The 25,237-nt window shown below is 53.5% G+C and overlaps 6 protein-coding genes across 6 annotated transcripts; 4 read left to right on the forward strand and 2 right to left on the reverse strand.

Annotated features, from left to right (window-relative positions):
- Positions 1 to 5,592: 5,592 nt before the first annotated feature.
- Positions 5,593 to 7,329, forward strand: J4E90_008650 (uncharacterized protein; the record flags this gene model as incomplete). Its single annotated transcript, XM_051438172.1, has 1 exon — positions 5,593 to 7,329. The coding sequence occupies one exon, from the start codon at positions 5,593 to 5,595 to the stop codon at positions 7,327 to 7,329; it is 1,737 nt and encodes a 578-aa protein (XP_051288171.1).
- Positions 7,330 to 9,109: 1,780 nt separating this feature from the next.
- On the reverse strand, positions 9,110 to 11,039 carry J4E90_008651 (uncharacterized protein; the record flags this gene model as incomplete). Its single annotated transcript, XM_051438173.1, has 2 exons — positions 9,110 to 9,318; positions 9,374 to 11,039. The coding sequence occupies 2 exons, from the start codon at positions 11,037 to 11,039 to the stop codon at positions 9,110 to 9,112; spliced, it is 1,875 nt and encodes a 624-aa protein (XP_051288172.1).
- A 615-nt stretch (positions 11,040 to 11,654) lies between these two features.
- J4E90_008652 (uncharacterized protein) lies at positions 11,655 to 13,997 on the forward strand (the record flags this gene model as incomplete). Its single annotated transcript, XM_051438174.1, has 6 exons — positions 11,655 to 11,727; positions 11,780 to 11,904; positions 11,955 to 12,856; positions 12,904 to 13,239; positions 13,286 to 13,916; positions 13,971 to 13,997. 6 exons carry the CDS (start codon positions 11,655 to 11,657, stop codon positions 13,995 to 13,997), a joined length of 2,094 nt encoding a protein of 697 aa, XP_051288173.1.
- Positions 13,998 to 16,939: 2,942 nt separating this feature from the next.
- ATP2 (atp2, beta subunit of the F1 sector of mitochondrial F1F0 ATP synthase) lies at positions 16,940 to 18,923 on the forward strand (the record flags this gene model as incomplete). The annotated part of the gene is made up of 8 exons (XM_051438175.1): positions 16,940 to 16,950; positions 17,017 to 17,182; positions 17,293 to 17,379; positions 17,433 to 17,792; positions 17,842 to 18,050; positions 18,102 to 18,166; positions 18,219 to 18,794; positions 18,844 to 18,923. The coding sequence occupies 8 exons, from the start codon at positions 16,940 to 16,942 to the stop codon at positions 18,921 to 18,923; spliced, it is 1,554 nt and encodes a 517-aa protein (XP_051288174.1).
- A 1,925-nt stretch (positions 18,924 to 20,848) lies between these two features.
- Positions 20,849 to 21,640, reverse strand: CYA4 (Cytochrome c oxidase polypeptide 5, mitochondrial; the record flags this gene model as incomplete). The annotated part of the gene is made up of 3 exons (XM_051438176.1): positions 20,849 to 20,947; positions 20,998 to 21,194; positions 21,373 to 21,640. 3 exons carry the CDS (start codon positions 21,638 to 21,640, stop codon positions 20,849 to 20,851), a joined length of 564 nt encoding a protein of 187 aa, XP_051288175.1.
- Positions 21,641 to 23,625: 1,985 nt separating this feature from the next.
- Positions 23,626 to 24,863, forward strand: J4E90_008655 (uncharacterized protein; the record flags this gene model as incomplete). The annotated part of the gene is made up of 4 exons (XM_051438177.1): positions 23,626 to 23,637; positions 23,696 to 23,809; positions 23,924 to 24,608; positions 24,661 to 24,863. The coding sequence occupies 4 exons, from the start codon at positions 23,626 to 23,628 to the stop codon at positions 24,861 to 24,863; spliced, it is 1,014 nt and encodes a 337-aa protein (XP_051288176.1).
- Positions 24,864 to 25,237: the final 374 nt, after the last annotated feature.

Genomic DNA, 25,237 nt, shown 5'->3' on the forward strand with positions numbered 1-25,237 from the left:
TCGTTTGGTGTTTCCTTGTGCTTGATGTGAGCTCATCGCCCCACCGCGGTTCGTCCTAATACAGCAAGGTGCAGCCCACCTGCACCGCTCTACGTCCGCTCTTCTACACGTTATGCTACCTTACTTCATGGCTACAAGTTCTCAGAAACTTCCAAAACCTGCGCCAGAGGATCTATGTCTTTGTCTTGGCTATCTCAGATATTCAAAATATCGCCGCTGACGACCCATGTATCTGTCACGCGTAGCCAGAAATCCACACATACATGTCTTCGAAGTCCAAAAGACTTGGATTCGGAAGCATCGTCCATCTAAAACTGTTCCTGTTCCTCTCTTCTGTTCGCATCGATCACAATCATCTGGAACATTTTCATGTTGGTGTCGTCCAATCCTTAGGCTGGCAATCCCATGGGCCGCGTCGAAATCCATCAATCTCAATACATGTGATGTTGTGATCAAAACACAATCATGAAAGCCGCATGGGATTTGAAAAATCAGTGTATCGGTCCGAACGCGAATGCGAGTGTGATATACCGCGAATATACACCGATGTTACCGGTGTACGACTGGTACCATACCCGGTGGTGTCAGTCAGAGTCGAGGTCGAGACTGAGGTCTACATGAAACTATTCGCGTACGATTTCGATCCACAAAAGAGCCCGAGAACCTCCGGGCGCCATAATAGGCGTTCTGGACGACACATCAAATTGATCGTGTTTCGTCCGTGGGGTGGAATAACAACCAAGTGCCGGGCTTGTCGCGGGTAGCAGAAAGCAGTTGGCTGTAAGCGACGAGTACCACCGCAACGAGGGCAATCCCTTGCGAATATACTTTACAAATCGGGCTGCAGCGCCTTGTAAAGGGCTGTCATATCAATCGTTAATCGGCCCTGCATGGAGTCATGTTCAGCCTCCGCGGACACTAATCGTCATGTGTACATGTACCTGTACATCCATCGCGTGGGTCCCCATCTCGAAGGAGGACGGCGCATCTCCGCCCTACTATTCCCGCTGTTACATCCAGCCCATGCTCCATCGTCGTCAGCCTCTGCTACGCTTAGGGAAAACGACCTTCGTCTACGGCACGACTTCGGTCTAGTCCATGAGATCTTTTCCACTTGTGCTCCGGCTTGTCGGTCGCCTCCGCGCCGACATCGCGAACCGCGGACCCGACAATTTCACAAGGTTTTGACGTGCGCTTGGTACAAGGCTGGTAGTGCAAGGTTGCGGAGACGGTGTAGACGTAGCCTATTTCGAAAAAAGCATCTAACGTCCATAATCTCCGTGTCTGTATCCGTCAAAAAGACTATTTTGATATCGCATGGCTAACGATGCGATGCCTATGCGATCCGCTTGCCGTGCCGGGTAGCTCCCCATTCAGTAGTCCCGGAGGCGTGCCCGCAGCAGGCGAGCGGATGCTTGGCGGCCAAAGCTTAACGCTTACGTTGGCGCTAGAATCGCGCATTTTAGCCGCCTCGCCGCCCACAGATGGGTCGAGATTCCAGGCGTGCAGCCGATGGCTTAGAGAGGATGTGGCATGAGCAAGTGAAGGTTAGCAGGCTGAAATGGGTGGCAGTGACGATCGAACAGGCGCGTCGGAACGAAACACGGTGAAGAGATTTCGGATAGCGGGTAGTAAGCATAGCGGGAGTAATACCATTTGCGGCTCTCGCGTTGAAGTTGTTGTATGGAAGCAGCCTTGGGAACCTGACATCCCGTGAAGCATACGACGGTCCTAATGTTTCCAATCGTAATAGCAAGACGTACTCTGGAGCATACGCCGGGAGTCAGGCTGCTCTAGTTGCAACTTTGCACGGCTAGAACTGTCAATAGCCTCCAGGGCGTTCGTATACAGTGGTTGCTGCTAACAATGTATTGCCGTAGTGCACGACGCAGGAGAAAGTGGGAAGTGGGGAAAAACCTATTCATGTGTTCCAGCTTGTCAAAAGGTCCTTTCCTTGGAAGACGGAAGCTCCGCTTACAACCTGGACGCGTCCTGCACCAGTACGCGCGCTAGATACGTTTCAGTGTCGAGCGTCGAGAAGTTTGCGCGGAAACGTAAGAGGCGTCTGCTTAGGGTTGCAGAATCACCTGAGTGGCTGGCGGCGCGTCCGCGATAACGGTATCGTGCCCATGGGAATGCTGCAGATTGTCAGCACCAGCGACAGGGTGTAATTCCTCGCGTGTGGGAAGAGAGGGGTAAGAATCCTATGTACTGAGTACTTGCCATGCGGCTACTTTATACCATAGCCACTTATCTGCTTGTTGCTGGGACCGTTGAGTTCGTGTCGTGCCGTTGAGCCAACAATCACACCACCTGGAGGCTCAATGTAGAAACGGCGTCCGTCTCGAGGCAGCATGGCAGGCTACAGGGGACCTGGTCCGTGACGACGATGGGCAGGGGCAGGCGACAGAATTGGGTGCGCAGATATTGGCAGATGGGTATGCATCGAAGGTTGTGTTGCACCTGAGGAGGTTGTGTGGTTCGAGAGTTGGTGTCGGGCAACGCTGACCTATTCGTGGGTTTGGACAAGCGAACGATTGCGAATACAGTGCATATACGGCGGTTGCTCTTCGTCAGAGCGCCGCATACCCGAATGATTGGATGTGCGCTTGGCCTCATCGCTGTGTTGGATAGATGGCGTATACACCACCTGTATAGTCAGCCATGGCACAACTGTGCCACAACATGAGCCGCTTGACGTCTCTAGCGACAGCAAGATGATGAAACGCAGCACAACAGTGGGAGAAGACTAAACATCTTGAAGTCTACATTGCCGTTAGGTCTCCCACTTTGCATGTTTTCATCTCGATGTAGTCTGCAAACGTGTTTAATTTTTGGTTGTCGTCTGAGGTGTCAAGAGGTTACTGGTATGAGAGCTTCTTGTATCGCAGCTGGCGTCATCAAGCTTGAGCATACCGATGGCCTCAGATAAGGCCAGTTAGACACAAGGTTGTCACCACTTCCACATGTCGTGAAACGAACAGTTGTTCAACGACACCAGCTGAGTAACTCAAGCCATTACAGCACGCTGTAACGTACCACATTTTCCCCTGATACGTAGCACTCGTAAACGCATTAAGACTGATCTTTCTTCAAGTAGAACCGTGAAGATCTTGGCCAGGTTATGCGTTAGTGTGCGGCATTATAGCGAGATGATGTATACCTCAACCATCATGTACAGATCAATATACGCGTACATGGAAAATCAAGAAGATCTGGGAACGTGGCCGTCTGCAATCAAAAGCGATTGTCGCATATTCCTGCCCAATTTCAATGGGGTCTGCGTACTAGTCGGGTTACTGCATAGTATTCCATGGTTGGATTGATATGTAAAGAACGGTACGGAAGCGCTATCTTATCAAGCGACTATCTACCCGCAGGACCGATTGCACAAGCTGGCCAAAGTCATGATGCTCGCAACGGGGAAGTTCGTTCCTTCTGATCTGCACCTAGGTATGCTGTTACCCAAATGTCTACACCGTATCTATTTTGTCAGCACGAAGCCCTAGCATACGGCCCGCCCATGCCTTTATGGTACGGTTTCCCTAGGTGCAAGACAGAAGAAACGATTTGTCCTTGGTACGGTCTGTTTGACGGGGTCTCTCATGTCCTGCCGCAGGATCGCCTGCAGGGGAAGATTGTTCCTATATCTGGTCTGGTGCTAGGTAGATGCCCTGGTGTATAATGGCTTTTGCTATAGCACGGCGCAACATGGGACGCTGCACAAGCAGAGACGTGGAAAAGTTTGCATGCCATCCACGTCTGTTGCAGATGTTAGTTCTTTCGACATACAGGAAGCACCGGATGTAAGACCGTGCATAGATTCGAAGCATCGTAGAACAAAGTCGATAGTCGATGGTTTGGGCGACTGTTCAATAGGTGTGCTTCTGCTGCTAGGGTGGCTTGGCAGGTGTTCGGCTTGTACGGTGAGTATCATGGCGACAAGCAGCCAATGGCCAAATGTCCGCAAAGCCACGCGGAAGCCCGGCCGTGCAAAAGCATCATCAAGGGCAGCAAAGATTTGCATCAGTTCGGCGGATTCTATTTGGATATGCGACACAGAAGTCAGGTCGTTTCGCAATATTGCACTTTGTGATACAAACGTTTGGGGTCAAGTTGGTGTGGTCTGGCCGCAACTTGTGTCATCGAGTGGGATATGGCGACTTTGAGTAGTTGCATTCCGAGAAACCCAGCGGTGTGCTCCGTCGCCACTGGGAGCGGGGGCTAAAGACTAAATCCTGGGGTTTAACAGGGCGAATGACGGCAGCGTCGCAACAGGTCACAGATGGATGCGTGTTGCGGCAGGCTGCGTCCGACGACGGTGGTGAAATTTGCAACTGATTATCACAAACTTTACAGACAGGTCGACAGGCATGGACAGCAAGTGCAGCTGGACGTGCGCTGGAGGTACCCTGGGGCCCGGGATGCCTGAGTGGACGATCAGGCGTGGAAGGTTTGTGGCAGGCAGGCGGTCGGTGGCACCATTCGAGGCGTGTGGACAGGCGCCCAGATGGCAGCTTGGCTTGGCTCGGTCTGCCGGATGAGACTCCGCGAGAGGCCAAGTCGAGGGCTGGCGTGGATCTGAGGCGTGCATGGTGGACAGGCCTCGACGCAATGGCGCAGGATGATTCGCATGCAGGCCTGGGACACGATGCAGTGTTTTGATTGAGCACAACGGCGCGGTCGCACAGCAAGCCGACTCCAGCCGCTGTCAGAGTCTAGAGAGTGCAGGGTGAAGAATCTGCAGCTAACGGGGCGTGCGCTGGAAGTTCAGGTACATCTCCCGCGGTGGACCGCACTGGCACGGGTTTCGCAGTGCAAGTGGGAGAATAGACAATTCACTACGCCGGCAGAGTGGAGTTTGAAAAATTGAGGCATAATGGGTAGCGCCGAGCCCAGTGCGCTGGGGCGTCGGACAGCTGTGGATCGGCCTGGGTAGCCGGGCGGGCGAGGCAGCGCTGTCATGGCATCGATGTACCTCTACACAGGCGCCCGCTCCGGCTCTGGGTGGTGTCGTTCGCATGGGCAGGGATTATTCGACGTTGGTTAGCAGCCAGCAGCCTTAGACTGCGGCGAACCTCAGTGGGGTGTTGCTAAGAGAAATACCGCCTCTATTCACCTGTCCCCATCCCCATAACCCACCTCCTCCCTCCTCCGCACCCCGCTTGCCTGCCTCACTACTCCCCTCACCACCCGTCCAGCTCGCCCATCCCACTCCAAGCCTGCAGCAACTGTGGTCTCATCGTCCCAAGCTGCCCCTGACGCGTCTCCCCGCCCGCCGACCGCTCCGGTGCGCAGCCTGGCTCGCGCGCGTCTCATTGGCCCATAGCCGGTCGTGCCCATCACTTACGCAGCGCTGACCTGCACCCTTGGTTTTGCGAGCAGACCCCTCACCAGCAGTGGCCACGACCGCTTGCACCCACACACTGTTCCCAGTCCATCGTAGCCTTATAGTCCCAGACTGTCGCTTCCTCTGACCCACGGGTTGTCTCTGTCCTCGCATCATCTCCCTCACTGCCCACTCTCGTTTAACCCAAGATCGCCCGCGGGACCCTCTCCGGCCCACAATTCTTACCCAGACGTCTGCCCGCCATGGACACGATGCAGAACTTCAACACCTTTGTCAATCCCCAGGACCTCGAAAACCACGGCGACTTCCAGGACTCCTTCTGGCAGATGCGCATTGATCCCAACGCCTTCCAGTCGTACGATGCCGTTGGCGTCCTACCTGGCACAAGCGAGCGCTCAAGCCGGAAACAGGACTCGGCCCTCGACCTGACGTCCTTCTCCAGCCAAGGCTACCCGTGCATCAAGACCGAGGACGAATTCAGCAACTTTGTCAACACGGCCCATTCGACACCCACTTCCAACACACCCTCGCCCCACGACCAATTCATCTTCAGCAATGCCAACTCACCAGGCGAGTACAACCGGGACCAGAGCCAGACCAGCTCCCCGGAGACATGCAATGAATCCCTTACCAACGACAGCTGGCCTGCAATCCACATCCCCCAGGCCCTCGAGCAGGCCAAGGTCTCTATCGCTCTTGATAAGAACAAGAACCGGGCCGAAACGCAAATCAAAACTACCGTGACCATGGACCCGCTCGCTTCGCACATCCAGTGGATTCGCTTCCCCCGCCAGAATCTCGCCAAACCAAAGCAGATGGCCAGCACCGAGGAGGTTGAGGCCAACGAGAAGAACAACTCCACTGCCCGGTTACAGCTGACTCTTGTTCTGGCAACCGCCGTTGAGAAGCCAGAAGGACTGGAACGCGCTTTCCGCCGTGCCCGCGGCGAGGAGCCCACGCCAAGGCGCCCACGTGGCGTCGCCATCACAGACATCGCCAAAGACGACCGGTGCCACCCCCAAAATGGCGGCGCTGTCATCATCTGCGAAGGCTGCAAGGAACGCGAAGCCAAAAGATTCAACCGCAAGAAGAAGCGCGAGGCTGACGATGAGAAAGAGTGGTCCAACTACGAGGACGACCGCATCATCATGATTAACGAGAAGGAGTTCAAGAGATGGCAGGACAACGATAACTCCGACTTCTCTATGAACGCCAAGAAAGTCGAGTTCGTCATGCGCATAACGTGCTACTGCAGACATCAAGAAGACAAGTCCCCCGTCGGCTACAGGGTCATCTTCACCTTCAAGGACGCCAACGAGAGCGTACTCGCTCAGGAAGTCTCCGAGATTGTACAGATCACAGATGACCACAAGAACAAGGAAAGTCCCTCAGAGGCCCTGAGCTCTTTGACTATTCCCACTGGGTCACATGAGAACATGCCCCTCCAGTACACAATGCCCATGTCAGAATACTCTCCGACCGTCTGCAGCAGCCAGTACTCATTACCCACGACGCCCATTGTCCCACAAGCTCCCGGATTGCCACACTCGCAGAGCATGTTTTTCCCACGGGAAGCACAGTACCCTCGGATGATGAACCCCACCCCAGCGAGCCAAGCTCCAAACCAAGGCAACATGAACTTTTACGGTACTGCCATGCCTGCACCCGCACCTACACAGCAGTACGCCTCGCACCAGCGCGGCCAGAGCTACTTCTCGCCAACGATGCTCAGTCCTACAGCAGACCAGATGTCAGCCCAGGCTGGGTACGCCCTCCACCGCCCGCATTCTCTGGACAGCTTCCCACAGGCGTACAACTTCCAATTCTCGGCACAGCAATCGTATCCTCAGATGTACTCATCCCAACCGCCATCACGCGCCACCTCCCGGCCAGCATCGCCAACTTGGGACCAAGGGCGGGGCGCCAAGAAGATGCGCGCTCAACCTGGCTTCATGCTGTATGAAGACTTTGAGGAATGAACTTCTGACGATACGAAAGCACGAATTACGACAACAAATATGGGGCTATGTATAGCGGGCATCTGGGTGGCGTTTTGGGGTTCTGGATATCTATGTTTGATGATGATTTTGGTGGGATGGTTCTCTGGTACGAACAACATTGGCTTCGGCCACTTTGATTCTGGAAAAAAAGCCTTTGACTCGCTCGAAATCTCATTTGTATTCTTCTTCGCTGTCGAGGGTCGTTCTCACGGGCGATACGATACTATCCGCCATAGACTTTGCTCGGTTACTACCACTTTAATCACTAGACCAAATCCTCTTACACTGCTAGATCCCTCGCAAGGACTAGCAGTTTCAACGATCTCTCGCTACAAGCATACAACCTGAACTCCGTGGATTGTCCCCAAACAATGATGTGCTCTGATGTTATACAGTAAATGCTCACTTTTCTGCGTGCTGGAACAGAGGCTCATGTATTCCTCAGAGGTGCACACAACCAATCCTGTAGACAACAAAAGACCTTCGTAGTCTGCAAACCGTGGGTGCTCAGCTCCTGCGTGAAAACAACTAGTGCCGTATACGTCTACCGCATCTTCCCACCACATATTGATGACATTGATAGCCCTGCTGCATCGGATAAGCTCCGCTGCAGCATCGTCGTTCCAAGAGGCGGCCAAGCTACGGAAGTTAATCTATGATAGATTAGAAGGGCGTGGGATGCGCACTGCAGCGTCGATAAGACAAGACCGTTTAGCAGGGCCATAGGACACACACGCCGCAGGTACCCGAGCATGACCGTATAGTGCGCTCCTGGGCACTAATGGTGGCTACGTTTCGTGTTGCGTTCTGTAGAAAATCTTGGGTATTGTCAAAAGTGTCAGCTAGGTAGGAGTATACATTGTGTTCGAAACTATCCAGTTGTCAAGAGATAATAGCGTGTATGCAGCAAACAGGGCACAGATTCCAGCAACTCCTGGTGCTGATGTGTGTGCATTCCACTGATAGCAACAGCAAAGAACGCAAACCACGACCTAGACCTTCTCTCTCCCATTCGACACTCCGCTTCGGACGTACGGAAACAGGGTCGTCCAAACAAACTTTCCAGAGGCGTTTATGCATGTCAGAACTCCAGATCGTGCGTTTCCTGTAATATACACTGCAGAATCTCATCGAAATCGAAAGGAAGCACATCATCCATCTCATTTGCATTGTGTCGTACGGGATAACTATAAGTTGTGTGACCACCAACACGCTGTTCGTTGCATTCATCCAAAACCTTCCTATTTCGCATTACCAGTGCCAGAATAGCCGAACGAACCGGAAAAGAGAACGCCAAACGCCAGACTGAACACCGAGAAAAAGGACTGGAAAGGGGTAACATTATTGTGGATGGGCTGGAAGACGCGAGGAAGTAAGGAAATGCAAATGGTTCATGCAGCATCGGGAAAAGGGAGACGGAGGAGAACAAGGGGTGCCCGCTCAGGACCAGACACCTTCTAGAGCACCGGGATGCACATCCAGTCGGGAGAGATGCAACGGCCCGAAGCCGCGCCTGCTTGCGTATAAGCCGGGCCAGCTATATCACGCAGGAAGCATCCGGACATGTATGCACGGCACGGTACGTCTCTCCCCGCCACTGGGCACACGGCAAGCAGGCTGCAAAGTACGCCCCGCATGGCAGCACATCAACTACTGCAGACCCCTCGTGCCTTCCGCAGCGCTCCTGCGACGGCTTGTACAGGACGAGGAGAGGGGCCGGCGCGAGCGATCGATCCTCGTGGGAAGACGACGTTGTAGGCTAAAAGCCTGCAGCACTAGCTTTCCTGTATTCCTGAAAGTTGCTAGCGATGGTTGGGTCTTCTTGGCTGCGCAGCTCTTCCTCCCAGCGCTCTTCTTCTTGGGCGTGGGCGGCTTCGAAAGCGGCGGATTGGCCGCGGTGGAAGTACAGGGGTGCGCGTTTGAGGAGGGCGACGTCTTGCGTGACGAGGATGTGCTTGACGCTTGAGCCTGGAGGATTTGTTTAGTCAGCTCAATCTATTGTCGAGGCAGGAGGTAAGCTTACCGGGTGTCTCATATTTGGCTTGCAAGAGAAGCTGGTCGACGACGTGTCGTAGCCCGCGAGCGCCTGTGCCCATCCTACTTGCTTTCCGTGCGATTTCGCGAAGTGCGCCGTTTGTGAAGCGTAGCTCGATGTTCCTGAGGTACGATTTGTGCTCTTCTTGTCTTATCAGGCTGTCTTTGGGCTCAGTGAGAACGCGGACAAGAGCTTCTTCGTCCAGGGCTGCTACTGCGCAGACCGTGGGTATGCGGCCTATGAGTTCGGGTATCATGCCAAACTTCTGCAAATCTGCTGGTTGCACATGGTCAAGTACATTAACCTTCTCTTCCCGTTGAACCTGTCTAACACCAAACGGGTTCGGGACCTCGTTCTTCGGCGGTACGAAAAAAGGGGAGTCTTTCTTGAAGGACTCAGCTTCCACACCTGTCAGCATAACACCATCGGCGGCGGCATGTGCGTTCGATGACCGTATCGACGCTCCGAAACCCATACTGCCCTTGGACTTCCTGTCCAAGATGATCTTGTGTAGGCTTGAGAAGGCGCCAGTGCAAATGAAGAGTATGTTGTCAGTTCGGATGTTGAAGACCTCGCCTTTGTTTCCGCCTGGCCCAGGAGGCTGAGGGCCACCGGGCATTCCGCCGGGCCTGTTCGCGCTCTTCTCCGGTTTGGCTTGCACCTGTACGGTTGTGCCCTCGATGATTTTGAGCAGCGCCTGCTGAACACCTTCGCCGCCGACATCCTTGCCGTATGACATCTTGGACCCTGCGATCTTGTCGATCTCGTCCAGAACAATAATGCCATGCTCGGTTGCGTCGATGTCATAGTTCGCGGCTGAGAAGAGACGAGCAACGCACGACTCGACGTCGTCGCCAATATATCCTGCCTGTGTAAAGGTAGTGCAGTCCGACATGGATATGGGCAGACCCAGCGTCTTGGCCAGTGTCTTGCACATCAGCGTCTTTCCCACACCAGTAGGTCCGAGTATGAGCACGTTGGACTTTTCTATCTGCAGCTGGTGCTCGCTGGTATCGAGTAAGGAATCGGGGTCTGAGGAGGTAGACGAGGCTGGTTTGTAGGTAGGTGCTTCGCCGTAGGGTAGAGGGTCACTGTGACTGTGCAGTTCTACGGTGGACTGCTGGCCGGGGAACTCGTCTGCTCTGCTGCTCAGCGCCCGCATCATAAGAGGATGACGGTTGAAGTCGTCGATGATTGGATCAATATGAGAATTGGGGCTACCTTCTACAGGATGTCTGTACACGGATGCTCGCCTCTGCGCCTGCGCCTCGAGTCTAGCCTGCTCATGGTGTTGTCTCTTGATCTCCTGGATGCGGAGATGGTGCTCATGGACAGCTACGCTTAGCACTATCTTTGCGCGGTCCTGGTCCACGACGAATTGGTCGAGGTGCTGTCTCAGCACTTTGGGCGTGATGTGGCCTGCGCCCACATTGCTGGTGTTACCCAGTGGACCGCGCGTGGGCTGGTCAGGCTCATAGAAAGACGAGAAGCCCTGACCGCTGAAATCGGAGCGATTGAATCTAGACGACTTGCGCGTGTGCGAATGGGACAAGGGCGCGCGGCGCGAGATGCTATAGAGGGCGAGGTAGGACGCGCGGGCCTGGGGCGAGACGGCAGCGGGAAGCGCCCTTTGGATCGTCTTGGACAGCAGCATCGTGGGAGAGGAGGCGCAGGGAAATCACACTACAAACTCAGAGGCATCGAGGGCATCACGAGGACTTTAATACAGAGTCGCGATGGCGCCGGCTGCGCTCGAGGCTTGGAAGTAACCGTGGTTGAGCCGCCGTGAGCTCCCCACGTTAGGCCAGAGATGCGGGGGAAGCTCTGTCCCCACGGTTCCCGATGCCGATAAGGGCCTTTGCCGCCGACGCGTGACCAGCGTGCTACTATCAGGTAGTCTACAACACCATGTAGTCGGCAAAGCGCCTCAGGGTCCGCTTCAATGGCATTTTAGACGCGGCTGTCGGTTCCTGGCTCCGAATGAATTGTAGCGCAAATCCTTCCGACCGCACCCCAGCAGAGATACGCTGTTGGGACGTGGCGCGGGCGCGATGCCCGTTACAGCGTGCTCTGAGCTATGACGTTGATTGTTGGGTTGGCAACAACTTTTGGTTGAGCGCTGCCCTCAGCAATCGGGTTAGAGACCCCGCAAATTCGTGATCGTCTCTGCAATTCATCTGGCGGCCTGTCGCTGTGAGACCTGCATCCTCCCGCTGCCATATACTCTGGTAGCAAACCTCACAGCTCCTCCCACCTACCATCCCACACCATGGAGCTCAACAAGGCTTCCGCAAACTCGGCCCTGAGCGACGCCCCGGGGCAGGTCCCCAACGATGGCACTGGTAAATATTGATGCCCAAATTATCTTATCAATTGACTGACCAATTCGCCCAGGCATCATCCAGATGGATGGCTACCTTGAGCCCTTCAAGGACGCGCTGAAGAGCCGCTTCTCCAAGGCCCAGAAGTGGATCAAGACGATTGAAGAGACTGAGGGCGGTCTCGAGAAGTTCTCGCGGGCAAGCATCCCAACCGCCTTGGCAAGAGCGGTGTAGCTAACAGCGCCCAGGGTTATGAGAAGTTCGGCTTCAATGTCCAGTCCAACGGCGACGTCGTCTACCGCGAATGGGCCCCGAATGCCCTGCGCGCCTACCTCATTGGTGACTTCAATGGCTGGGACCGCGATGCGACGCCCATGACCAAGAACGATTTCGGCGTCTTCGAGGTGACGATCCCTGGCCAGAACGGTCAGCCCACCATCCCCCACGACTCCAAGATCAAGGTCTCTTTCGTCGTCCCCAACGACCATGCGCGTCAGGAGCGCCTCCCCGCCTGGATCACCCGAGTGACCCAAGACCTCAACGTCTCCCCCGTATACGATGCCCGCTTCTGGAACCCTCCCCAGAAGTACGTCTGGAAGAACCAGCGGCCGCCCAAGCCCCAGAGCGCACGTATCTACGAAGCCCACGTTGGTATCTCCTCCCCCGAGCCCAAGGTAGCGACCTACAAGGAGTTCACCCGTGACATCCTCCCTCGCATCAAGCACCTGGGATACAACACTATACAATTAATGGCCGTCATGGAGCATGCGTACTACGCCAGTTTCGGATACCAGATCAACAGCTTCTTCGCTGCGAGCAGCCGCTACGGCTTCCCAGACGACCTGAAGGAGCTCATTGATACTGCGCACGGAATGGGCATTACCGTCTTGCTGGACATGGTGCACAGTCACGCATCTAAGAACGTGCTTGACGGTCTCAACATGTTCGACGGCAGTGACCACCTCTACTTCCACGAGGGCGCCAAGGGACGACACGAGCTGTGGGACAGCCGGCTGTTCAACTACGGTCACCACGAGGTCATGCGCTTCTTGCTCAGCAACCTGCGCTTCTGGATGGAGGAGTACCACTTCGATGGTTTCCGATTCGACGGAGTTACCAGCATGCTATACACCCACCACGGCATTGGAACGTGAGTATTCATCCGCTTCTGATGCTAGCAAAGACTAACGCACCCAGGGGCTTCTCGGGCGGTTACCACGAATACTTCGGTCCTTCAGTCGATGAGGAGGCAGTCGTGTACCTCATGATTGCCAACGAGTTACTGCACACACTCTACCCCGACTCCATCACAATCGCCGAAGACGTCTCCGGTATGCCTGGTCTTTGCGTGTCGCTCTCGTTAGGCGGAATAGGATTCGACTACCGATTAGCCATGGCTGTACCCGACCTCTACATCAAGTGGTTGAAGGAGAAGCAGGACATTGACTGGGACATGGGCGCACTCGTCTTCACCTTGACAAACCGAAGGCACGGCGAGAAGACCATTGCCTACGCGGAGAGTCACGATCAAGCGTATGTTATCATATGGGGTTTAATCATCAGTACTGACATATCCTAGGCTGGTCGGAGACAAGACTCTACTCTTCTGGCTTTGCGACGCGCAAATGTATACCAACATGTCGGTTCTTTCAGAGCTCACCCCAGTCATCAACCGCGGTTTGTCGCTGCACAAGCTGATTCGACTGATCACACACGGTTTGGGAGGTGAGGGTTATTTGAACTTTGAGGGTAACGAGTTCGGTCACCCTGAGTGGCTCGACTTCCCTCGTGAAGGCAACAACAACAGCTTCCACTACGCCCGCCGCCAATTCAACCTCCCAGATGACGAGCTCCTCCGGTACAGGTTCCTCAACGAGTTCGACAGCAAGATGCAGTGGACTGAGGAGAAGTACGGATGGCTCCACTCCCCTCAGGCCTACGTCAGCCTCAAGCACGAGGGTGACAAGGTCATCGTATTCGAGCGCGCTGGACTGCTGTGGATCTTCAACTTCCATCCTCAGGAGAGCTTCACCGACTACCGTGTTGGTGTTGAGCAGGAGGGCACTTACCGTATCGTTCTGAGTACCGACAGCAAGGCGTTCGGTGGCCATGGTAACGTAGACGAGACAACCAGGTTCTTCACCACACCATTTGCCTGGAACGAGAGGAAGAATTTCCTGCAGGTGTACATTCCTAGCAGGACTGCTATCGTAAGTGAACCCTTATATAAATGTATTGCGATCAAATGCTAATCATAGTAACAGGTGCTGGCGCTCGAGAGCACTTTGTAGGAAATATGACCGATGTCTAAGAGGCATGGTGGTGGATGTTAAATTGAAGGGTCAATATACCCAGCGAAATGATCGTGCCGCATAGTATGAATAGCGATTTATGTCTCGATAGATTAATAGAAGACATCTGCCGATCAACCTACGCCCTTGTGTTCTTCCAATATGTGACAAATCTATGTTATAGCTTCATTCAGATGAGTATACAAGCCGTTGGGTATGATCAGACATGTGTCCAAGTTTGGTATGGCCCTCTACCAGTATCAAAAAGGTCGTAAAACAGGAGTGAATGCAACATGTCCTCGGCCGGTGAGAAGCTTGGAGTTCTAACTGCAAGTGACGCTTAGAGTATACATCATCGTGCCGGTGCTTCACGTATCAACAAGCACTTAGCGAACAACTCCACGCTGGATTTTGACGGAAGGGTAAGTTTAGAGATATCGATGTGTATGACAAGAATGTCCTATATGTTTCATTTATTTAAGCTATTTCTCATGTAACAAAGACCTGCGAGCTCTACTTGGGTGATTAGCGTTTGTACGCCATGAAAATGTCGGGTATCTCATCGAAGTATTGTTATATTTTTGCCCATAGGTCGAGTCCAGCTTGAGACTAAAAATTTTGCCGTGCGGAGTTCTCTTTTTTTGCTGGTAGCGGTCGCGGTCGTCGGGGCTTAGCCGTCTACCTGTAGGTGAAGGTGAAAGTGAAGGTGACTCAAATATGGCCTATTGATCCCGATCAGTGTCAAGCCTTGTGCTGCCTAATCAAGAATTGATGAAATCCGATGAATACTCTCTGCTTCTTGCTGTGTCTGTCGCTACCGTGCGCTGCGTGGTATATATAAGCTTCTTCTAAGTTATCACCCGTATCTTTCCTTTCATCGCCAAATATGGGCGATGTGGATCCAGATACCGCCAGGACAACGGCTGCTAAGGGTGCGACCTGCACATATGGGGGTTATACGGTAACTATTGCGGATTCGCGAAGTCTTCGAGGACGACCCAATACACCCCATCAATGTCATTGTAGGCTAATCTGGTTGATAGTCGCCGCCGTGCTGCCTTAACACCCTACTGACACCGCGCAACCATCCAACACCTCGCCCGGCCCCGTACCGCACTCCAGGTTCTTCGCTTGACTACCAGAGCAGCACAAGTAACGAACCCTTTGCGCAAAAGAATAGAGAGGGGAGGAGAGGGAAAGAGAAGAAGGAAACTGGCATCTCGCCATGCGCAAAGGGTTGGCTTCTGGCCACGCGCAGAGGGTAGGCATTTCGCCAGCACGACCATGGCATCTCGCCATGTGCAAAGGGGAACCACTTGCCATCGGTGAAAGAGGGCATCTCGCTTCACTCTTCGTCGTCATCGTCGTCCTCTTCGTCTCTGCCGACTTCCTCTTGCGATTGACAGGGCCCTTTTTTTGCCTGATCTTCGGTGCGTCCATGTCTTAACGGGCCTGCCACCTAGCCTGGTTCATGTTGCAGGGATACTCTTCCACCTTGCCCATTCAACCTCTTCTCTTCTCGGTGCATGTGACATCAGTGGTTAAATGTCGCCAGGCACACTCATCGGGTTTCGATAGATATTCCTTGGTCTTCCTATCGTGCTTTCGCTTCGGCGCATCCGTAGGCTGACCTTGACGAAGGCAGCCTTCGTGCGACCGGCAGACGAACATGAATCTCGCTACCACAATGGAAGGTGTAGAAGAAGAGCACTTACAATCTATGAAGCCTCGTATTTCAAAGTCTTACCCAACACGCAAAATCCACTATGAAGTATACGTTGTGCGTTATGGTCACAACGTTGTAAGACAGGATGTGATGTAGACGCCCAGGGTATGTGTCCAGAGCACGGGAAGTATTCAGCTTCTCTGTCTACACATCGACTGCGACCTTTTTTCCGCCGGTGCTGTCGTATCGGGTGCTCCAAAGAGCCGCATCTCGACGTAATTGTGGCGGTTACATTATCATGCGTTGCAGTATACATTGGCGTCTTGATTGGGCTACGTTTTCTGACAGTGGAGCCTGGAGGTACTCACAGTCAAAATCATGAATTTGCGGTAACTTCGCGTACTGGTTTGGAGACTACGATCTGAGAAATGTATATTTGGGATCATGGTTGTTGATCTCGAGAATTGGCGATCTGAGAGGGAAGACGATGGCAAAGGTAAGCGTGCCTCAGACAGATAGGGACCTCGGTGGCTAGATGGGATCTGTTGAGAACTTCATCGTCCTTATTGGTATGCAGTTCTGTGATGAGCTCTTGACCTGGCGATGATGATGATTCGGACTTGCCAGTAGTAGGAATGGCGATCCTGCTTATTCGAGAGAGCCTGATTGTATAATCATGGTGTTGTTTTGGAAGTTGTAAGTCATTCGTCGGCGACAGGTTGTCACTATGGGAACTAATGTCAACTATGTGAGTCAACTGTTGCGAGCATGTATCTCGATGTGCATCCTCGTTATTATCCCAAACCACGGAATGGTCGTCGAAGTCGGACTTAGTCTGCAGCCTGAATTATAATATGCTGTACGCATTGATCGATACGGCCTTCCACGCACACCATAGTTTGACCTTTTGTACCACCATTTTGCTTCGTGGGATGTGATCTCGAAGCGGCCGCTGAAGACGGTTGTTCAATCGGAGCGAATCGGAAGGCGGTTGTACGTCGTGGCTTCGACCAAGAATGCATGCATGTAGAGGTAGTTTGCGATAATCGGAGGGTAAGAGCGATTGCAATCGAAATGTAAGAATAGAATCGCAACGTGCTTTGGAGATTGTGGGAAAATCGATCCTGGGGTTGTCTCGTTGCCGGATGCTAACCGCGTGGGCACTAGCCGCGCACGGATCTTTTGGCACGCCGCCTTCCTTTCGAGCTGTGAGAAGCTCTTTCCTCATCAACCCACCCTCTCTCCACTCACCAATCCGTCTACCACATATCTCACAATGCTGAAGAGGTAAGCCAAACGCCCAATGAGTTCAATTGACGATGAATTGAGATGGACTGACGCCTATTTCGACAGTGGGATCCAGCAGGCGCTCCGCGCTTCCATGCGCAGGCCGGCCATCCGCCGCAGCGCATTTTCGCCCATGAAGAAGAGCTTCGCTCCAGCTATGTCCACACGCTTCGCCAGCACCGATGCTACAAAGGATGGCAAGATTCACCAAGTGATTGGCGCAATCGTAGACGTAAAGGCCGCCAGCTTCCTTTAAAAAAGTTTTCTGGTCGATGGTGGTGGAGTTTTGACTTTGCCATCAGCGATCGCATCCACACAACAGCCGCTGACAACCAATTGCAGGTCAAGTTCGACACCGAGCAGCTCCCTGCTATTCTCAACGCTGTCACAACCCAGAACGGTGACCAGAAGCTGATCCTCGAAGTCGCTGTAAGGACGCCAAGAATTGAAGAAGTGAGAACAGCATCACTGATTCAGCACAGCAACATTTGGGTGAGAACGTCGTCCGCTGCATTGCCATGGACGGTACCGAGGGTCTCGTCCGAGGTTCCAAGGCCACCGACACCGGTGCTCCCATCAAGATCCCCGTTGGTCACGGTACCCTTGGTCGTATCATGAACGTTACTGGTGACCCCATTGACGAGCGTGGTCCCATCAAGGCCACCAAGTACGCCCCCATTCACGCCGACCCCCCGGAGTTCACCGAGCAGTCCACCTCCGCTGAGGTCCTCGTCACCGGTATCAAGGTTGTCGACCTGTTGGCTCCTTACGCTCGTGGTGGAAAGATTGGTCTCTTCGGAGGTGCCGGTGTCGGAAAGACTGTGTTCATTCAGGAGTTGATCGTAAGGACATGGAATGCTTCCAGGCTGAGCATCAGCTAACGATGGGCAGAACAACATCGCCAAGGCCCACGGTGGTTTCTCCGTCTTCACAGGTGTCGGTGAGCGTACCCGTGAGGGTAACGATCTGTACCACGAGATGCAGGAGACTTCCGTCATTCAGCTTGACGGTGACTCCAAGGTCGCCCTTGTCTTCGGTCAGATGAACGAGCCCCCTGGTGCCCGTGCCCGTGTCGCCCTTACTGGTCTTACCGTTGCTGAGTAAGTTCTTAACCAACGACATGTACTTACGGCTGCTAATTTTCCTTTTAGGTACTTCCGCGACGAAGAGGGTCAGGATGTGCTGCTCTTTATCGACAATATCTTCCGCTTCACACGTTGGTTCACCCCCTTCACTCCCCAGCGAGTCACACACTAACAACTTTTCAGAGGCCGGTTCCGAGGTGTCTGCTCTTCTTGGTCGTATTCCCTCTGCCGTCGGTTACCAGCCCACCCTCGCCATCGACATGGGTGTCATGCAGGAGCGTATTACTACCACCACCAAGGGATCCATTACCTCCGTCCAGGCCGTCTACGTGCCCGCTGACGATTTGACTGACCCTGCTCCCGCCACCACCTTCGCCCATTTGGACGCCACCACTGTCTTGTCCCGTGGTATCTCCGAGTTGGGTATCTACCCCGCCGTCGACCCTCTTGACTCCAAGTCCCGTATGTTGGACCCCCGTGTCATCGGTCAGGACCACTACGACACCGCCACCCGCGTCCAGCAGATTCTCCAGGAGTACAAGTCGCTCCAGGATATCATTGCCATTCTCGGTATGGACGAGTTGTCGGAAGCCGACAAGCTTACCGTCGAGCGTGCCCGTAAGATCCAGCGTTTCCTGAGCCAGCCTTTCGCTGTTGCCCAGGTCTTCACTGGTATTGAAGGCAAGCTTGTCGACCTCAAGGACACCATCCGCTCATTCAAGGCCATCTTGACTGGTGAGGGTGACGACCTTCCCGAGGGTGAGTTCCCCACATAACCATTTTCACAGCGTTTGACTGACATCTTTAGGTGCTTTCTACATGGTCGGTGACTTCGAGTCAGCCCGCGCCAAGGGAGAGAAGATTCTTGCCGAGCTCGAGAAGTCATAGACGGACTTTCGTGGTGGGTGAAGAGTCGGCCAAAGTGTCTAGGGCAAATCGCTGGTAGTCTCACTTTGTACAAAAGATATACCTCCGAAACTGTGGGACTTTAGCGGGTGTCATGATGCGTGGCTTTCTGTAGCTTATCTTGCATGAAGAGACCGCTTTTTCTTGTTCGAAATATCTCCATTCTGATGTGCACGTGATTCTGACGATAAGCAAGTAGTCTGTAGTCTCTTAGCATGCTTCTCACTGGATTAGTTCCATACCAAACCGACTGGGCCTCAGATTGAAAAGGCATTCTCTCATCTTCCAGACTCCATCAAGGGTGTTGCTAGGCCGTGCCACTGGCTACAACTCGTTCGGGCTCCTCCCAGGACTGGTTGCAGGTTGGAAGGAAGCAGCAGGCAAGTTATCAAGATGCCGAAGTTGCAGACCAGATAGTAGGATACATATACATCAGAGGACTCTATAGTAAAACTCAACAGGTACCCTGAAGTCTACATTGGTGTTAAAAACGAAACTTGGTAACTTCCTGATGCAGTGTAGACTACTGAGTGATTCACCCCTGCCGTGCACTGTAAGGATGAGCCCATGGTTAGCTTGACTAGGCGAGAGATGACATAGAGCATACTGCAGGTAGCTGCCGGTAATAGTGCATTGTGAGACCAGCGATGGAAAACTTGAGGTCAGCTGCAGGCTCGAGATGTGCAAAAAGCTCGAGTTTCTAATATTACGAATAGTATACTACGTAAGGAAGAACCGGAACACAGGTATCTGATCTCTCTCATGGACCGTAGGCCTGAAAGGACATGCCGGTTAGTAGTCCTGTTGGCACGCATTCATGGATGCACCTACCTCACGCAACGAAGGAAGCGAACAGGTGCCGCGCAGCCCACATCGATGTAAAGATCAGAGTTATAAGTACTTTCAAGGTGATGTATACACCTAGGCGGCTTGAGCTTAGTATGTGTTCGATATCTTGCTTGAATAGGGTGCACCAGTAATTCTCGCAATGGACAGACGTTGCAGTCCATCTTTGCTAGGATGAAGCTGTGGGAAACTGAAGTCAGTGTTCACCCATGACTTGCAACCATACACGCGAGAGCCATGAGCTCATAAGCAAGCTTGTGACTTCAAAGTAAGCACGGCCGCGGTCTTTACACTTCTTCAACAAGCATGCTATTACAAAGCTGACATATCTCGTTGCTGTGCGACAAGGACTACCTCGGCCGCGGATGCGGGTATGTGCGTCTTTTACAGCTGCTGTCAGCCGTCTAAGACATCGTTTTCGTAACATAATATCTAACTGCATGCTGCAATTCATGACTATGATCAGCATAGCAGTCACCCGTTGATGGGTGAAGATGAATCGTGCATTGCAATACACATCGCAGATTGCGAAAGGACCATTTAATATCGAACGAAGATGATAGGAATGTTCCAACCTCACCAACAAAGACACCTTAGGCAATAAACCCCTTATATCGCTGTTGTGTGGATATAATTGCTAATAGCAAACTTAAAACCCTATAAGCATTAACTAAAAAACTTATTTAAAGAATTTAGGCAAGACTTCTGTTAATATAATATTAACCTCTTTAGTTATCTGCACACGCCTTTGATTAACAGTCACGCAACTACACAGGTATTATCTGATATGACGAGGGTGGAGCGCCTTGATTTGAGAGTTGCATAAGTCATACAATGTGCGTCTTGCACATGATCGAAGTGGAGAACCGTCAGGTAAACGCGAAAAGCCTCTAGATTTCTGTACAATGAGGACTATTATGACAATGGCCGATCGGCAGCCGTTCGTAATGCTTTCGATCTTGTTGTATGTGACACAGACAGTACCAAACGGAAAGTTGACACAAGGAAAATGTGGTATCGGTATTGGCATGGTGATTGCTGTGACGCTTCTATTCGAATCTTTACTCATCGTTGAGCTTCTCCCTGGCAGGCAGGTCCTTCTCGGACTTGCTCTGTACCAACATTCCCTTGTAACCGGTGATGGGCTCGCTGCCTTGCGACTGTGCTGTGTTAGCGCTGATGCGGATGAGCGAGCATGGAGGTGGCATACCTTGAGGTACTCCTCACTGGCCTCTTGCCATTCCTTTGTCATGGTGCGGGGCCGGATGGGGCTGGCGAACATGCGCGTGAAGGCGAAGACGGCAAAGGCACCCATGATGACGGCAGAGGAGAGGAGGAAGACGTTGCGGCCCTCATCCGGGGGCGGGGGTCGGCGGGGACCGTGGGGACCAAAGGCAATGTAGTAGGCTGTATACAAAGGGTGTTGTCAGCGCGGTGTTCGTATCGATAATTTCTCGGCACGTCGCGATAACTCGCGTTAAGCGCACCAGATGCCGCGGGCTAGCTCGGGTACCTCGATCAAAACACAAGATACGTCATACGAGCTATCGCAGTACCCAGATGCGCGGAATGGGATTGTACGCACCAGCCTTCTTCTCCTGCATGGTCAACTCTTTCCAGTCGGTCTTCATGCGGTCCCTAAGCGTCATCCACAGATCGGCCTGCTCCTGTGGGGGCATGTCCTCCCATCGCTTCTCGATGTTGGCGAGGGTCGGGTTGGAGATGGCGTGGGCCTGGCGGGATTGCTGGATCTGGCAGGCTACGGGGGCAGCTCTGGGGAGAGCAGTGCGGGTCGCGGTCGATGACATGGCGGCAGCCGAGCTTGAAGCCCGGGCAATGGACGAGCGCAGCATGGCGGCGGGTGGACTGGAGAGTGTCGAAAAATAGAAAACAAAGGGAGAAGCTTCCCGTCGAGGGACCTACAGCTGCCAATGGATCGTGGTGGTGATGGAGTCGATGGTGGGCCAGGAGAGCTGTCTTGCAAAATGTGGTTGCGGGAGGAACGCCAAGGTGGTGGAACGATCAATCTTCTGTGGCCCGAGCGCCCTCGTCGTCCTAACGCTGAACCTCTCATTGGCCGGGACAACCGTCTATCTCGGCATCTGAGAGCCTCATCCCACCCTGAGCTGAGGTTGCCATGTTTCCGATATACCCCATGGTGAGAGGGAAGCCACGTGGAATGAAGGTGGATGTTGTCGTCCGTTCGAGCAGCTTTAGCAGTTCTCTCACAGGGCCCAGTCGAGATATTGACATCGGAGATTTGACCGGGGAACCTTTGGCGGCACTGGAGGTCTACAATAGCATCGCGATCGTGACCTCAATTCAGCTACGACTGGCGAATACGCCGAATGGGTGCGCTTTCGCCCTGCGTGAGCTGCTTGGTCGGCAGAGACCCCTGAATTTGGCTAAATAAGGTACCATAATGTTGCAACAAACAAGACAAGATGGTACGTGTATGCTAAATCGATTATATCGAGAGGCTTTTGCTGAACTATATATCTCACATGCGTTGCATCGTTCCCCCTTCTGGGTACCCGAGTGAGCATGGAACGTTCAACTTCGAACAAAACACTCGCAAACTACCTCAAGCGCGGGGTAGATCAGTGCTGCGAGAGTCTACAACGTATAGATGCCAACCTATCATAAATGTCCTTCAAACGTGTGTAAGCAATTAGACATCTCTGACAGGATGACATTGAATTTCGCTTGTTCAGACGCGCTCTACCTAGGTAATTCCAAGGTGTCTTCCCGTCCCGTGATCGGAGGCTCGGCACCTGCGCACAACATACGCGTCGGGGCGGGACTCGCTTGCATCGTCATCTGAACTCCGAGCTCGAGCTCAAGCTCAAGCTCTAGCTGTAGCTCCAGGTCTCCTTGCCACAGCACCCATATGCAGGTACCTGTGCTCCTGGTATAATCGCCGTAGCATCTGGCGATCATGTGGCGGGCCAGAGCTGCTACAAATAACATGTCTGTCCATCATAGTGCCACGGTGCCGGCCGCGGATACCCACGCCTCATCTCGAACCATACTCGACTTTGCCTGGCGGAGAGAATCTCGGTGGTGACACAAAACACTCGCCTCCCCACGAACCGGTGATCGCATCAGACTCTGCTGCGCGCTTTGGTTTATCACATCGAATGACCAAAAGATCCTTCCTACGAGAGCGACAACGGCTGACGCCCGCGCAGAGCTGTTTTAATCACTAGTCTGTGCTCTCGCTGATTACGAGATGCACGTATACCTCTTTCGTAAGAGCATTGATAGAATCGTGTCCTGCGTGGCGTGCCGGGCCTGAATGGCCGACCAGCCGCCTGCGGTACATACTGCAGTATGCGAGGCTGCAAGTTCGGTATCACCAGAGCGCTTGGCGTCACGAATGCGTCTGGAGATAGTTACGGATGCCTCGGTCAGGGTAAGCTCAGCATAGTCTGCCCGAGCTGCCCGCCTTGCTCTCCGGTGCAGTCCGCGGCCTCGAATGATGGCGATATCGCCCCCGAGGCTGAATGCAAATGCGCTTGGCTTGACAAGCAGGTAGCCGGCCGGAAGTGTGGGAGGCGCAGGTGGTGTAATTGGGGGCCCAGGCTGTGCTGCATATCGGATTACAGAAAAAGAACTAAAACTTGTGACGTCCTCAAGCTGGTCGCTATTTAGCTTGCCCCTCCCTCACCTGGGCACCCCACCTTAGCCCAGACCCAACAAAACACTGCGCCCGACACAAAACTCTGTCTCTCACCACTTCTACATCAGCTTATACCCTATAAAAGAGTGAGCTCAGCGCAATTGCCTCGCTTCCTCTTCAACTCTCTAACTTTCTCAGCACTACACTCAGTTCATCATGGTTGTCAAGGTAAGCTCCTTCCACTACCCCGCTGCGCCAGGAGGCAGTCACTAACACGTCGGCGCAGGTTGGTATCAACGGATTCGGTCGCATTGGCCGTATCGTCTTCCGCAATGCTATCGAGCACAACGACGTCGACATTGTCGCCGTGAACGACCCCTTCATCGAGCCTCACTACGCTGTAAGCATCCCCGCGCAAACACAAACCCAGAATAGCCCACCCTCCTTTGCACATCGGCTTTTGCGATGCCATGCAGCGGTTCTACGACTACGGGACGCAAGCTAACACACGCAGGCCTACATGCTCAAGTATGACAGCACACACGGCCAGTTCAAGGGCGAGATCAAGGTTGACGGCAACAACCTGACCGTCAACGGCAAGACCATCCGCTTCCACATGGAGAAGGACCCCGCCAACATCCCATGGAGCGAGACCGGCGCCTACTACGTCGTCGAGTCCACCGGTGTCTTCACCACCACCGAGAAGGCCAAGGCCCACTTGAAGGGTGGAGCCAAGAAGGTTGTCATCTCTGCTCCCTCCGCCGATGCCCCCATGTTCGTCATGGGCGTCAACCACGAGACTTACAAGTCCGACATCGAGGTGCTCTCCAACGCCTCTTGCACAACCAACTGCCTTGCTCCCCTTGCCAAGGTTGTCCACGACAAGTTCACCATAATTGAGGGTCTCATGACCACCATCCACTCCTACACTGCCACCCAGAAGGTCGTTGACGGCCCCTCCGCTAAGGACTGGCGTGGTGGCCGTACCGCTGCCCAGAACATCATTCCCAGCAGCACTGGTGCCGCCAAGGCTGTCGGCAAGGTCATTCCTGAGCTCAACGGCAAGCTCACTGGTATGGCCATGCGTGTTCCCACTGCCAACGTCTCGGTTGTCGACTTGACTGTCCGCATCGAGAAGGCTGCGTCCTACGATGAGATCAAGCAGGCCATCAAGGAGGCTGCTGACGGCCCACTCAACGGTAAGCTTTCACTTTCCCATGCCATTCAAGCGCACGTTCTGACATGACATAGGCATTCTCGGCTACACTGAGGACGACATTGTCTCCACTGACTTGAACGGTGACAACCGTTCTTCCATCTTCGACGCCAAGGCTGGTATCTCCCTGAACAAGAACTTCGTCAAGCTCGTCTCCTGGTACGACAACGAGTGGGGTTACTCCCGCCGTGTCCTTGACCTCCTGGTCTACATTGCCAAGGTTGATGGCAACGCTTAGGAGTCAGGACAGAGCCAGGCAACACCTAAACTCTGATTTCACTTCTTCAGCACCGACTCAATGAAGCGGGCTACCTTTGGCTAGGCGCGGACAACGCGGGGATGAAAATATGGTCTGAACATGAATGCGTTATGCTAGACATGAATCAATGAATAATAATCACCACAATAAAGCTCGCCTGTATCCCGTGAACATGAAGTGACAATAAGGCTCCCCTCGCCCGTCTGCATGGTAGTGGAGCTGCCCCTGTCGTTGCATTTTCTAGCGCTCCTTTGCGAGCTAGTTCCCGAGGTACGACTCTCACGCGAATGTATACTTGCACGCGGATCCCTTTCTCCCGCTTAGTTCCCGGCTGCTCGTTTACGTCCCGTAAT

This window comes from Alternaria incomplexa, assembly GCF_024043165.1.
Source record: "Alternaria incomplexa strain BMP 0042 chromosome Unknown scaffold_13, whole genome shotgun sequence".
In the NCBI taxonomy this organism is placed as follows: Eukaryota; Fungi; Ascomycota; class Dothideomycetes; order Pleosporales; family Pleosporaceae; genus Alternaria; species Alternaria incomplexa.